The sequence below is a fragment of the Podarcis liolepis genome (assembly GCF_965112155.1).
Source record: "Podarcis liolepis genome assembly, chromosome: 9".
NCBI classification, from domain to species: domain Eukaryota; kingdom Metazoa; phylum Chordata; class Lepidosauria; order Squamata; family Lacertidae; genus Podarcis; species Podarcis liolepis.
The window spans coordinates 16,567,474-16,582,442 of record NC_139564.1 but is presented as its reverse complement, the minus strand read 5'-3'; the positions used below and the strand labels follow the sequence as shown (position 1 = coordinate 16,582,442).

At 44.9% G+C, this 14,969-nt stretch overlaps 1 protein-coding gene across 1 annotated transcript in view; it reads left to right on the top strand.

Annotated features, from left to right (window-relative positions):
• Positions 1-14,559, top strand: part of SNCA (synuclein alpha) — a 46,044-nt gene extending 31,485 nt beyond the window's left edge. The window contains exons 5-6 of the mRNA XM_083459136.1: positions 11,436-11,510; positions 13,920-14,559. Coding sequence (XP_083315262.1) covers positions 11,436-11,510; positions 13,920-13,952 — 108 coding nt within the window. The 3' untranslated portion in view covers positions 13,953-14,559. The remainder of the gene's footprint in view (positions 1-11,435; positions 11,511-13,919) is intronic.
• Positions 14,560-14,969: the final 410 nt, after the last annotated feature.

The window sequence follows — 14,969 nt, the reverse complement described above, 5'->3', positions numbered from 1 at the left end:
GCTGCTGCTCCAATACATTGTCATGTCCACCTTCTGCTGTGCCCAACAGAGCCAGTGAGTGAACAGGGAGTAGGAGATATTACTCCCAGTTTTTACCACTGAAGGTCCGTGCTGTGATGGCCTGGGACTCGGGCTCGGACTCGGAGCCAGAGGAGTCTCAGTCTGCACCGGATCCTTTGCCTCAGGCGGCAGCTGAACCTAGTCTGGGGCCTGATTCTGAAGAGCCCCAGTCTGCACAGGTTCCCCTGCCACAAGCACCAGCTGGGCCGAGTCAGGGGCCTGAGCCTGCCCTGGCTCCAGATGCGGGGATTACCTCGTTGCCTTCAGCTGGACCATCACTTACAGCTGCTCCACTACCAGTTGGGTCAGGAGAGGCTGAGGCGGCCTCTGGGTCTAGTAACCCACCGATGTCTCCCGAGCTGCAGAGACTGAGGTCTGAGAGAAGGAGAGACCTGAGTACTCGCAGGAGGAGTGCTCGCCTTCAGGCGAGATAGGGAGGTGAGTCACCGGGGGATCAAGACCGGCCGTTACCCCGATAAAAGGCTGCTGGACCCTGCCCCAGGTTGCAGGAGCAATGTTGCTGTTTGCCAGAACCTGCCTGTGATCCTGTGCCGTTACCCCGATAAAAGGCTGCTGGACCCTGCCCCAGGTTGTGGGAGCAATGTTGCTGTTTGCCAGAACCTGCCTGTGATCCTGTGCCAGACCTTGCCTGGTTCCTTGCCTCGTGTCCTGCTTTGGTCCTGTTGGACTGACTCCTCACGGAACCCTTGGATTTGGAACCAGATCTGGACCACGTTGTTCAGGTTACCCCTGGCTCCAGCACACCTACCTTCCCACAGCTCCCTAAGTCTCCTCCTCCCCAGTTCCTTTCCAGGTAATCTGAGGCTCCATCCTCTTGCCTGTCATACCTCTTCAGGTTATGGGAGACCAGTGGAGGAGAGAAGCTGGTCGCAGCAGGAGTGGGAAACACCCATGTCTCTCCACCAGCCTGGCTCATCTCTGCTTCTTGCCACCTCCTCCCCACACCCTACTCTCCTGCTGCAGATTCTCATTCTGATTCCAGGCTTCTCTCTGCCACAGACTCTCCCTGATCTCTAAGCCTTGTTACCTCTTCAGTTTCTGACACCTTCTCCTCCCAGTCTTCTCTCTCTGGCCACTCATTGTTGTCCTACCAATCCCCGGGCTCTGAGCCTTCCTCCCTAGGGGTTCCCCAGCTGGTTCCTCCTACCATTCCTCTGCGTCCAACTGGTCCGTAACAAATAGTAGAGAGAAAAGGAAGCCTGTTTCTGTATGTTGTGTTCCAAGCACAATCAGTCACTGGCATTGCTTCGGAATTATGTGTAAAGCCACCCGTTCCTTCAGTTATATCTCTCTTCCATCTATGCAAATGTGAGAGAACGCACACAAGTAGAGTCCTGTATCAGCGCCAGCATGCTCTTAAAAGCTGGTATTGCTACATAATTCTAGACAGCTTGTCAGTATTCATTAGCTCAACCGCAAATGTTACTTGTGGGAGGGAGAGTTGTGATTATTATCCTCAGGCTGCTCCTACTGTACTTGTGGTCTGCGTAGCCTAACTTCCTATTTGGTTTTCAGTCATGTACCCTCAGTTGATGGAACCCAGTGATCATCTTTCAGATTATGTATTGCCATCAAATAATTGTGGTGAACCCAGGAAAATGCCTTCTTGCTCTCGCTGCTGCCCACAGCATGTGTTTAAAAAAAAAAAATCATGGTTGGGTGCGAAGAGCAATAATGTGTGATGGTCAGTAGTGTGTAGTGGCTGTGGAAAAGGCAAATTCCTTTGAATTGAAAATAAAAACTTCCAAGATCATAATGCAGCTATACAAACTGTGCAACCACAGTTGGAGTACTGTGTATAGCCCTGGTCACCTCACCTCACAAAATATATTGTAATAATAATAATAATAATAATAATAATAATAATAATAATAAATTTATTATTTGTACCCCACCCATCTGGCTGGGTTTCCCCAGCCACTCTTGGCGGCTTCCAACAAAGATTAAAAATACATTAAAATGCCACACATTGAAAACTTCCCTGAACAGGGCTGCCTTCAGATGTCTTCTAAATGTCAGGTAGTTGTTTATCTCTTTGACATCTGATGGGAGGTCATTCCAAAGGGCGGGTGCCAGTACCGAGAAGGCCCTCTGCCTGGTTCCCTGTAGCTTTGCTTCTCACAGTGAGGGAACCGCCAGAAGGCCCTTGGCGCTGGACCTTAGCGCCCAGGCAGAACAATGGGGGTGGAGACGCTCCTTCAGGTATACTAGGTAGAGTTGGGAAGGGTTCTATGATTCTATGAATTGTCTTATTTCCTTTTAAAGCTATCTTAAGTTTATGGTTGTCTCACCACACCTATAATTTAACTACGTGCGGTATGTGCGGAAGTATATTATATTACTTTCCTCCAAGAAGCTTAAGGTGATGCACATGGCTCTCTATCTCTCCATATGCGGTAGGCTGGGTTGAGCGGCAGTGACTAGCCCAGAGTAACCCAATGAGCCCCATGGCCATGTGGGGATTTGAACCCTGGTCTCCTAGGTCCTATTTCAACACTCAAACCAGTACACCCCACTGTCTCTCTATGCCAAGAAGAGGAATGGAATGGTTTTATGATAACATAAAAAAAGCCCAGTGGCTCTGGAGCAAGAAGACTGGCGAAGCCAATCATGCGTATCCTTCAAGTTAGTAGCAGATGTAACCTGCACCCTTAAAGCCAATAATAAGGTTTTGCCTGCTTCCGGAGGGTAATCAGCTAAGCAAAATGCTTGTTAGCCTGCATGCTCATCTTCTTGAATACAGTGGTACCTTGGATTAAGAACTTAATTCGTTCTGGAGGTTCGTTCTTAACCTGAGGTACCACTTTAGCTAATGGGGCCTTCCGCTGCCACTGCGCCACCGGAGCACGATTTCTGTTCTCATCCTGAAGCAAAGTTCTTAACCCAAGGTACTATTTCTGGGTTAGCAGAGTCTGTAACCTGAAGCATCTGTAACCTGAAGCATCTGTAACCCGAGGTTACCACTGTATTCATACTTTACCCTAGTAGTTTACCAATGCTGGGGAGAATCCAAAAAGCTTTCATGTTCTAATCATCACTGCAGGTACTTTCTCCAACCGAGTGATGCCTTTTCTTTCAACTGGAAGAAATGTTAAACACCATCCTGGTAGACGGACGTTAGTGTATGCATTGTACCTAAGGGAGCTCTTGAGAGAGAAACGCACAATGTCAATAACTGCAGAGCAACCACTTCAACAACAGCAAGAGCCTTTTCTTAGGTGTACTGCAGATTTTCAAACACAGTTTGTGGCTGTTACTCTCTCCTTATACAGCATAACATTACAGTTCAGCAGGGAATAACGCTCAAAGTGCTTGTTGGCTCCCCTACCTCATGTATCTTTTGCCACAATGGCCTTGTTCAGCCTCCGTGGTCAGAGGTAGCAATGCTTCTGAATGCCAGTTGTTAGAAACTGCAGGATGGGAGAGGGTTCTTGTGCGCTTCCCACAGGCATCTGGTTGGCCATTGGGGGCCCAGGATGCAGGATAGATGGGCCACTGGCCTGATCCAGCAGGGCTATTCTTATGCGCTTATCACTGCCCTTCTCTCTGTAATGAGTCATGCTAGGTGAAATGGCGATCACTGCAGATGGTGACAGCAGTTACAGAATTAAAAGACGCCTGCTTCTTGGGAGGAAAGCAATGACAAACCTAGACAGCATCTTAAAAAGGAGACATCACCTTGCCAATAAGGGTCCCTATAGTTAAAGCTATGGTTTTCCCAGTAGTGATGTATGGAAGTGAGAGCTGGACCATAAAGAAGGCTGATCGCCGAAGAATTGGTGCTTTATGGTGCTGGAGGAGACTCTTGAGAGTCCCATGGACTGCAAGAAGATCAAACCTCTCCATTCTTAAGGAAATCAGCCCTGAGTGCTCACTGGAAGGACAGATCCTGAAGCTGAGGCTCCAATACTTTGGCCACCTCATGAGAAGAGAAGACTCCCTGGAAAAGACCCTGATGTTGGGAAAGATGGAGGGCACAAGGAGAAGGGGACGACAGAGGACGAGATGGTTGGACAGTGTTCTCGAAGCTACCAGCATGAGTTTAACCAAACTGTGGGAGGGAGTGGAAGTCAGGAGTGCCTGGCGTGCTCTGGTCCATGGGGTCATGAAGAGTCGGACACGACTAAACGACTAAACAACAACAACAACAGGTGAAATGGCATGGGTGGTGGTCAGGAGCCTGACATTTCACACAGATGAAATGCCCAAGAATTGCTGCACTAAGTTTCCCACCGTCATCACTACTCATTTTTTAGGGCTCCCCTCCGTTTATTATACACTGTCCTTGTTCACACAACACAGCAAGCCAAACTATGGCTTACTATGTGGTGTCCCAGATTGAAGCCACTTTGCTGTTGTGCTAAGTCAAGGTTTGGCACAGTGACCCAGGACTTGTGGTTAAGCTCTCTCCTCATTAACCATGCCAAAACCAAGATTAAAATCATAGAGTTGGTAGGGATCCCAAGGGTCATCTAATCCAAACCCCTGCAATGCAGGAATCTCAACTAAAGCATCCAAGACAGATGGCCACCCAACCTCTGCTTAAAAAACTCCAAGGAAGGAGAGTCCACCACCTCCTGAGGGAGTCCATTCCATCGTTGAACAGCTATTACTGTCAGAAAGTTCTTCCTGGTCTTTAGTCGGAATCTCCTTTCTTGTAGCTTGAAGCCATTGGTTTGGGTCCTACCCTTTGGAGCAGGAGAAAACAAGCTTGCTCCATCCTCCATGTGACAGCCCTTCAGATATCTGAAGTTGGCTATCATATCCTCTTTTCCAGGCCAAACATATCCAGCTTCTTCAACCGTTCCTCATAAGGCTTGGTTTCCAGACCCCTGATGATCTTTGTTGCCCTCCTCAGTACACTTTCCAGCTTGTCAATCTCCTTCTTAAATTGTGGCACCCAGATTGTCCCAGAACCGCCATGCCACCATCCAAAGGCACCCTGAGAGGAACCTGCCCTGGAAGGAAGACTGAGAAATTAATAGCTCCTTTTGCACCAAGTCTGCTTGGGGCTTCCAGCTCCCTCCCACCTCTCCTTCCCCTCACCAGCCTGTCTTCAACTGCGTATGGTTGAAATTGCCTATGTTAAATGCATGCAAGATGGGGGTGTTGCTGTGCTCAATCTCCTCTGGTCCTAGAATAGAATGTTCTATGTCTGGAGCCCCATAGAGCCAGCCTTATTCACAGCAGTCTGGTAGCAAACCCATCTAGATCCTAGAGGACAGGACTGATCCCTGAAGAAATATAGCCTTAGGCCAGCAACTCAGATAGCATTTAAAGACAGCATCTGCAAAGGCAAAGATGGGGATAAAATTGGAACACTGATTTTATCCCTAGAGGTACCAGAAAACAGAGACTGTGAACAGTTCGAGAAGGTGTAAATAGTATTTAAATACTACTACATTTTTTAAAAAAAAATCAATTTCTGTGCAATACACATCTCATGTTCTGAATAGCTAATCATGCCAGGCAGCATAAAATGTGGGTGTTTCTAGTGACATTAATAAGCACGTAATCAAGAATACAATCCTCCCTGCCGTAGCCTAATTTAGCTGAGGTTACAGCATTTTCTGTACTGCCCTCCATTAATCATAGGTAAGCACAATTACAGTTCTCTTACCTCATTTTGAGAAGACAAATAATGCACCCAGAGAGCATGAGTGTTTGTCAGTCCTAGCCACCCCTTAGTACATATTTATTAATGTTTCATCTGGAAATTGCATTTGTCTGAGATTATACATGGAGTAAGTCTTGCATGTTAGAAAATACAACTCACTTGCTTATTTGTAAACACTGAAGTCATTACTGTGCCTGCATATATACGTAAACAATGATCTAGTTAGCATAATATGCATAAGCCTCAGAACTCATGTTCCCTCCACCTCCTTCAGCATGGCCACGATGAGGAAACTGGAAGCTTTCGCTTCCATCTTCAACTAACCGCAATCACTTGTTACGCCCAAACAAGCTGTGGTTAGTCTTAACTGGCTTAGAAAATAACTCAGCATTTTTAAATGACCCTGGGTACCAGTTAAGACTAACACAGGTCGCACATTTGGATGAAATGAGGAACTGCAGTTAGTCAAAAATGAAAGTGAAAGCTTCTGGTCTCTTTGTGGCTCACTCAGGCTCATCCCTATAACACTAAACCATGGTCTGATGTTAACATCCAAATGCCGGTTGCTGTAAACCACTGGAGGGCTGTTGTGCTCGGTTCCGTCTTGAGGGTTTTCTGCAGGCATCTGGGTGGCCACCATGAGAACAGGATTCTGACCAGGAAGTGACCTCTCCAGAAAGCAGAACAACTCTTCTTTTCTTATCTCTGTGGCTGCAATCTCCTGGGTGAAACAGACACTGTTAGGCAGTTGAATGCACATGCATATTCCATCCATTTTCCTCCCTCCCACCCACGCTTTTTCACGGCCCTGGGCACTGGCAACCCATGCTACACCACTGCTACCAACTCTACAATTCTATGAATCTCTGGCCTTGGAGGAGCAGTCGGATTTTCTAGTTTCCTCCCTTCCCCTTCCCCTTCACCCCCATTCTCTCTCTCTCCAGCTGGTTCACTTTCATAAAGGTGTCCTCTGCATCAGGGTCCCTCTCCCAGGTATCTGAACGTAAGAAAGAGAAACACAACTGAGAATATTATGTGTCCATATTCAAAAATTCTGTTGGTCTTGTTTAACAAGATGGTCTCATTAAGAAAATGCTGAACTTGTAACCGAATAAAGCTGCTAAATATTTCATTGCATACCAGACAGTAGTAACCGGAGACAGGAAATTATTATTAACTCTGCTGATTAAAAGAGGTCGGTTTCTGTAAGCTTATCAGGAATAATTATGCTAATTCTGGGGTCTTAACTGAAGACAGAACAGGCATCTATCTGCCTGTTCAGCACAGCTTCTTAGTGGAAATGATCATCCCAATTCACTATTACCTTTTGTCAAGGATACTTTAAGAAACATAACACTGCTCAAATGATACAATATAAAAAATATAATCTAAAATATAATGCGCTAAAATGATTGTTTGCTAGATAAACATGTTTAACAACAGGTGTACCGTATTTGCTCGCATTGATGGTCAGAAAAACACCCTGCTTTTCTCATTAAAGTTAATTGGCAGCAGAGAAGATTTCTTGGGGAGGCTCTATTAGCACGGATAAATAATTGCAGAAGAATAAAGGATGATGCAGCTATTGGGTTTCATTCTTTAAACAGTGTCAGGAGCTTAGCTAACAGGTTGGAGAGTGCACTTACGCATGGATCCAAAAAGTCAAGATCTGGGTTAATTCGGTAATTGCTAGTTTAAGGAGCAAGCAGTCAGGAAGGTCAGTATTGCTAGACAGGAACACAACAGAAGACCAAACTGTGTGAAAGTAGGGGTGGGAAGACCTGTCCATTTCAATTATCTCAGTTCCTCAATATTTCAAGCCTAAAATTCAGTTCTCCACATTTCAGCACAATTTGTGGGGTTGTTGTTGTTGCTGCTGCTGTTGTTTTTTAAAAAACCTCATGAAAATTCTTCAGCATTTCAATATGAATTATGATAAACACATTTTAGTTTGCAGTTTTGCCTAATGTACACACTTTTGCAAGCAATTTCTCCTAATATGAATTTTGCAAGTTATTTTCATGAATATATTCATTTTTTATGCACACGTTTCTACCAAATTTAAGTCTGGTCTACAGGTACAGTGGTGCCTCGCAAGACGAAATTAATTTGTTCCGCAAGCTTTTTCTTCTTGCGAGTTTTTCGTCTTGCGAAGCACGGTTTCCCATAGGAATGCATTGAAAATCAATCAATGCGTTCCTATGGAGACCGTCCGGGGACAGAGGGGAAGCACCGCGGGCCTTCCCCTCTGCCCCCAGACCTGTTTTAAAGCAAGGGAAGGGGCAGCAGGGAGATTCGCTTCTCCCCGTTGCCGCCCCTTGGTTCAAAAGGGGTCCGGGGACAGAGGGGAAGGCGCGCGCGTGCCTTCCCCTCTGTCCCCGGAGATTGCGGGGCTGGCAACGGGGAGAAGCGATCTTCTCCCCGCTGCCCCTTGCTTCAAAAGAGGTCCGGGGTGCGGGGGCAAGCTTTGTTTTGCGAAGCAAGCCCATAGGGAAATTCGTCTTGCGAAGCAACTCGAAAACGAAAAAACCTTTCGTCTTGCGAGTTTTTCATCTCGCGAGGCGTTCGTCTTGCAGGGCACCACTGTACTGTAATGCAGAGCTGGTAGCATGGAGTGTACCACTTCAGGCTGCATGTGGGGGGTTCCATTTTTGAATGTTCCCCCATGTGCAACAAACTGCCTGTTACAAGTTTTTTTAAAAATAATAATCAGCAAAACAGAGGTTCAAGCCCAGCCTATTCGCATCTCTGCTAGTTTTATAATTGCAGGAGCTTTTTCTGTAACGAAGCATTCAGTAATGTGAGTAGCTCCTCTCTTAAGTGACACATTTTACTGCCTCAGAATGCTACTACCCTGGTCATTTTGCTTTGCTCAGTACAGACCAGTCCAGAATAACCTGTCAGATAGCTGAGGCGTATGTTTAGAAAATCTAGTCGGACCCAGTAGCTTATGGTTTTCTGCCTACAACTCAGCTAGAAAATGGTTCTTTCCATTTTTACTAAAGTCAGATGCCTTCTGCTTTCCTGCTACAGACGGCAGTAGAAGGCAGACATGTTCTTTCTTGTGGAACCTCAAGAGCCATTTATAAGTGGGTTTTGCTTGACACGCATCTCATTCCCGGCAAGCCAAAAGGAAAGTCTGCTTTTTAAAAGAAATGGGAAGGATGACACAAAACGTTAAGCTCGTGATCAGCACAAACCTCAAAGTCAATATGCATTCTGATGGAGAGTAAAATTACTGAATACTCCCAAATCTTAAAGGGGGGCTGTTTCGTGTCTTATTTTAAGTTATTGGTATCTGTAACCTTGGAGACCAAATTCTTCAAATTTACCCACCTTTGGGATAATTTTTGCCAGGGGTTTCAAATGGATGCAACATGACCAGCACAAAAGTAGCTTTTCACCACAACCCTTTGTCTACTTCCCCAGGAACCTCTGTGAGACTTGCCTCTGAATAAACAGGCATAGAATTGTGCAGCTTGTGGGGAAAACATCAGGAATTCGCAAATGTTTAATTATTATGGGTTCAATACAGACTAAATTAGTAGCACTTAGTTGCCTTTGAAATCAGTGAGACTTAAAGTGCAATTAACTGACTTTACATCCAACCCAACATATATATTTTTAAGGAAAACCAAAAAGTAATAATCAATAAAGCAGATGTTAAAGTGGATAGTGTGTGGAAATGAAAGTTAATTCATCTGGTGTTGTTTTTTAAGGAACAGGGTATGCAGTGGTCATAAAAAAGTCAAAGGATGGACATTTTCAAATAGTGGTCATGTCTTATACACACACCTTTGCCAATAAACAGGTTTGGTAGGATTTGTATTGCTTTGGAAACATTTCAAATCTATTTAATTAGGGGCAACAGCAGATGGAAGGAAGGAAGGAAGGAAGGCTCTATCAAATCTTAACTTTCAACTCGCTTGTCACAGAAAATGTGCTATGGACTGTGCTATATATAGCCGTAACGTGATTATAATTCCAAAACTTTCTAGTGCAGCAGTTTGACTGAATTCTCCATAGGTGAAGTAGTGATGTATTCCTTTGGTTCGTGTCCTTAATTACGTAAGAAAGTAAAGTGAATTATAACATGCATGATCTTTTATTTGCAGCTATTGCTTTGCCCACCTACATGAACACGTGGTTGCATTTTTTATGCTGTACTTTCAAAAGTACTCAAAGGATGTTTGTTTGCCTCTGCTCTGCCCATCTCTGGGCTTCTTGGAAATGTTTGAGTTGCAGTGCCCCTTGTAGGACCATTGCTGGTGATAGTTTAAAGAAGTGCTTTTTTCCTTTTTTTAAAAAAAAGTTTAGGGGTACTCTCATTTTCCTACTCATATTGAAATGCTGCCCCTCAATGAGTCCAAACTTAGATTCACAAAATGTTTAGGGGTACGCGTGCCCCTGCGTCCCCCCAGAAAAAAGCACTGGTTTAAAGCCATCTCATCTCATTTCAATTGGCTTAAGGCAACAGTTTTAAGAGCAGCAGCTTCAGATACTTGTAGGAGAAACCAAGCCAGCCAATTGGCAGAATTTAGAACATAAAACTGAAACAGATGTTGCTGCCGAAGTTCTTGATCTAAATTAGAATTAAGGTCGCCATCAGAAGACATTGTGAGACAGGTCAATCAACCAAGTATGACTGAGGACTTGCTTGCATGCTGCCTGTTTTATATGTCAGTGACGGATGTTGCATCTAGTAGCTCATTAGGTATCTCAGCCCAGGACGAAGAGGCCACTTTCCCATGATTTCCCTGTTAGCTCCGTTTACTCCATCTTGACTGTCAAATATGTCTTGGCCTACCAGTAATTGCTGCTTTCGAATGATCTATGGCTTCCTGCATCTCGCAAGCCTGGAGCTTGTTAAAGCTGTTAAGCAGGGAATCATAGGGTTGCAATGTACAGTGATCTAGTCCATGGTTAAGAACATCTACACACTACACAGGTACACCAATATCAATCAATCTATGCCAAGGCAAACAACAATGTACCCCCAACAGACTACATTTGCAGTAAAAGAACTACTTATGAAGCACATACATGTTCATGGGGTACACGCACTAAGTGTGCATGCTGGGGCAGGGAGAGCCATTAGATCTGTTAGGAAGCTGTCTCTTATACTGAGTTATAGAATTGTAGAGTTGGAAGGAGCTATGGGGATCAGTCCAACCCTCTGCAATGCAGAATTATGCGTCTTCCTAGCTCAGTGGCAGCAGCTTTCCAGGGCTTCAGACAAGGAATCTTTCTCCTGGAGATGCTGTAGTGAATCTGGGACCTTCTACATGCAAAGCTCTATTGCCAAGATGAGGGCCTTCCAGCTGTTGGGGAGGGGGAGGACAGAATTACTTTTGCTGGCACAAATATACCTTTACAAGCATTGTGAGTAAGAAGGACTGTGTTAATTTTCATGATGGATTTATAATTTATATGGAAGCCTGTGAGAAACAACAGCTGCACCCACATTGCCACTAGCCTTCCGGGTTTCATTAAATATCTTTGAAATGTTTACCAAAATTTAAAATGGAAAAAATGAGGAGCAGTTCTCCTTTTAAGGGAAATTTCTGTCTTCCACTTTCTCTGTGGCACCAATGGAACTTTTTATGTTCAATACTCCATTAACCAAACCGAGCAACAAATAGCTTTATTGGAAGTGGGAAGTGACGGGTTGCATTTCAAATTAAACTAAGAAGAAATCTGCCATGCTATTGTTTCCTCCTCTTGTTTACAATTGCAGAATGAAGAAGGCCTCCCGCAGGAAGGAGACATGCCAGCAGACCCAGAAAACGAGGCCTACGAAATGCCTCCTGAGGTAAAATCTTTCTTTGATGGGTTCTCACAGAGTATACTATTAATGGGCACCTCGTGATAGACGTCCTGGCCATTTATGCTTGAAGTGTTGGGAGAAATTTAGAAACTAGTTTGTCAATAAACATGTACTGCACTCACAGAAGAAACCTGTGGGCACCCCACATGCTGCTACCCATGGAGAAGCGGTGCTGGCAGTGGCACCAGTTTTGGCAACATCTTGCCAGATCTCACTGAAATCTCACACGATCTCATGAATTTTTTTTGAGATCTCGCTGGAAACCGGTGTGGCTTCTCCATCAATAGTGGAGTAGATGGGTGTTAGGATGCTGTCAGCGGCTCCCATCTGGTTGCCCAGGAAAGTATGAAGACAAGGAAAAGTTTACTAAAGTTCTTTTTTATTTCAGTCATTTCAGAGAGAGGCTATAGAACCCAGCCTCTTGGATAATGGCGTTGTCCCAAGTGAATCTCCACACACTCCATCTCTCCCACTTCCTCATTCATTGTTCTCATCACCTCCTCTATGGGTGCTGCTAGGTGCCCTCTGTCTCTGAGCTCTCGCCTACTTTTAAGGCTCGCCAGGTTCTGGGAGATGGAGGGTCTAGAATGCTTTCTAATGACAACATGTCAGCTGGGTTTTGCTCTGCCTCTCCCATGATTTCCCGACTTTCCCCCTCATCTGCCTCCGAGCTATGACCTCCCTCAAACCCCTGTTGTAAATCTATACTGTCTTCCTCTTCCTCCTCCCTAGAAGGGTCAGGATGGGAAGGTGGTCTACACCTCCTCTGCCCAGTCCCATACAGTGGGGTGACCACAGCCATGCTCCTTCTTCAGTTTCCACCACCCGAGGCAGTGGATTCATCGCACCTCATGGGTGGGCAGGCCCTGCCCCCACTGCCCTGCACCATTCCACAAGACCACACTACTTACTGCTCCAGCATGGAATAAAAACAAACACGCATACACACATACATACTGTCAGGGAACTGCCATCAGAGGCACGGGAGAAGGAGAGGGTCTCTGATTCTGCAGGAGAAGGTCCCAGCACTAGGGGGAGACTCAGCTGGGAAAGAGGGGAAGAGAATGAGTGTAACACCAGGGATCCAGGAGAGCAACGGGACAGGGAGGTGCAGGGGCTCCAGGACTCTTCGTTGGAAGTTAGTGAGGAGAGCCCAAGCACCCCGCTGCCCACGCCCACCCTGCGCAGGAGACTCCCGTGCAGTGAGAGGCGGAAACGATTGGGCGTCAAACAACTCTTATGTTGGCAGCGCTTTAAGAAACGCCCACAGACAGATTCTACGAGTGACTAAGGGCAGCCACGCTGAGATGGGCTGTGCAGTCCGGAGGGTTTAACCAGGCAATCCGATGCTCAAACGGGGCAGGATTACGCACGAGTAACTCCCAACCACTACACATACATACATGCATACATACATACATACATACATACATACATAATTCCATGCACATTTATCTAGGTGTAAACCCCACTGAACAAAGAGATACTTAGTTTGGAGTAACCTAAAGTTATGCTGTCGAACTGCAAACCCCCATGATAGAAGGAAAATAACATGTATTAATGATGAAAACTTTTTAAAGAAAACAATGCCCCCTCAGTACTCCTGGGGGAGCCACCTTTTTTGTGATTTATCTTATAATACCAGCTTTAATTTCAGATCCTAAACCAGCACCAAAGAAAACACAAACATGATTCATATTATTATTCAGTGTGAAAAGACACACACAGACTGCTTCCTCAGGCACACCATTTCTCAAAAGCTGTTTTAGAATTGTAGATTTTTGTTCTCCCTGGAAAACACTTTCCCCTCTAATAGCTTGCGTTCTTCAGTCAAGTTCCTACGGATGTATACCTACTTAAATTTAAATACAAAATTCTAGCCTTTAATGGACTGTGAATGTCACTGCGTTACAGAATTTTCTAAAGAACTGTCTCCATTAAGACGGTGTATTTGCCATCATGCAAAGTAGTTCCCATAAGATTTTCCCACTCTGTGCATTAAAGTGATGCAGAAGAACATGACATGATGCTTCTCCTTTCAAAGGGAAGAGGCTGCTATTGCATACGCTCCAACACTCTGCCGATAATGGGACAGGGGCTTCTGCCTCTTTCCTAAAGCCCAGGAAGCTTCTGCCCAGCTTAGGGAAGAAGATGTGATGCTTAGGGAAACACCTGAAAACATTCTAGCCCATACACCCATAGTGAGCAACCACCTGAAACTTAAGTACCACTTTAGTGTGAACTAGCACATATATTGAGATGTTTTCTTTCTTCTTCTTCTTCTTCTTCTTCTTCTTCTTCTTCTTCTTCTTCTTCTTCTTCTTCTTCTTCTTCTTCCTCCTCCTCCTCCTCCTCCTCTTCCTTGTTCAATGTTGATGTTGCTGTTTCCAACAGGAAGAATACCAGGATTACGAACCCGAGGCTTGAATTCAACTCTCTTCCTTCTGTTAGCTGCTGGCAAAGACATCCTGTGCTGTACAAGTGCTGAGTTCCAATGTGCCCAGTCGTGAACTACTTTTTATAGTTTGTACAGTGTCTTTTGAAGTCTTCCATCAGCAGTGATCGGAGCATCTGTAACTGCGTCCAGTTTTCGTTTCAGCGACCAACCTCCCTCTGAAACGAAGGTCTGGGTCTCAGAGCCATTGTTGTTGTCTGGATATTGTGGCTTCAAGTTCTAAAAAGTCCGAAAGCAGTTTTTTAAAATAAAATAAAAAAACACCTAAGTGTCTACTCCTTATTTCTAATGCTGTACATGTTTTGTTGACAGGTTGTCGGTAATTTGGTATTGTTTCTGACACGAGGTTTTTTTAACTGTTACCTATGATCTTTCTTTTTCTGTCAAAGGATAACATTATTGTGAAAGTTGTTAATATATTTCTATACATATATACATATATATAAAGTAATTGAGCATGAACTATGCACCTATAAATATTTACTGTGGGATCTTACTCGTTTTGTGAAACGTTTTACTAACTTGTATTTGTAAATAACGGTGTCCGACTGGAATAAATAAAATGTTATCTGTTCAAAATTGGTGTTAAATAATTAGCTCCCCCTTTTTCACAATAAATTCTCATGTTGGGCTTGTGTCATATACTAAATGACAGCAAATGCATGTTTTCAGCTCCCTGAAAAGAACCAGCGATGGACACTGTACCCTGTCTTGCCTTGGGGGGGGGGGAATCAAAACTCGGGGAGATTGCTGGAATCCCTATCAGTCCCTCCTCTTCCAAGCAAACTGATCCTTGTGACAAAGGTGGGTGTACGAAATTAATCCTGAGGCTAGGGTTGCCAATGTGGAATTGTGGCCCTTAAGGATTTACCTTGACATCAGCAAAGCCTCTGAGCCCCACTGCCTTGCCTCTTCCCCTCTCCTGCTCAGTAAACAGCGACTCAATTTTCGGGAGGTCAAGTGAGTGCCACTGCCCAACCATGCCATCC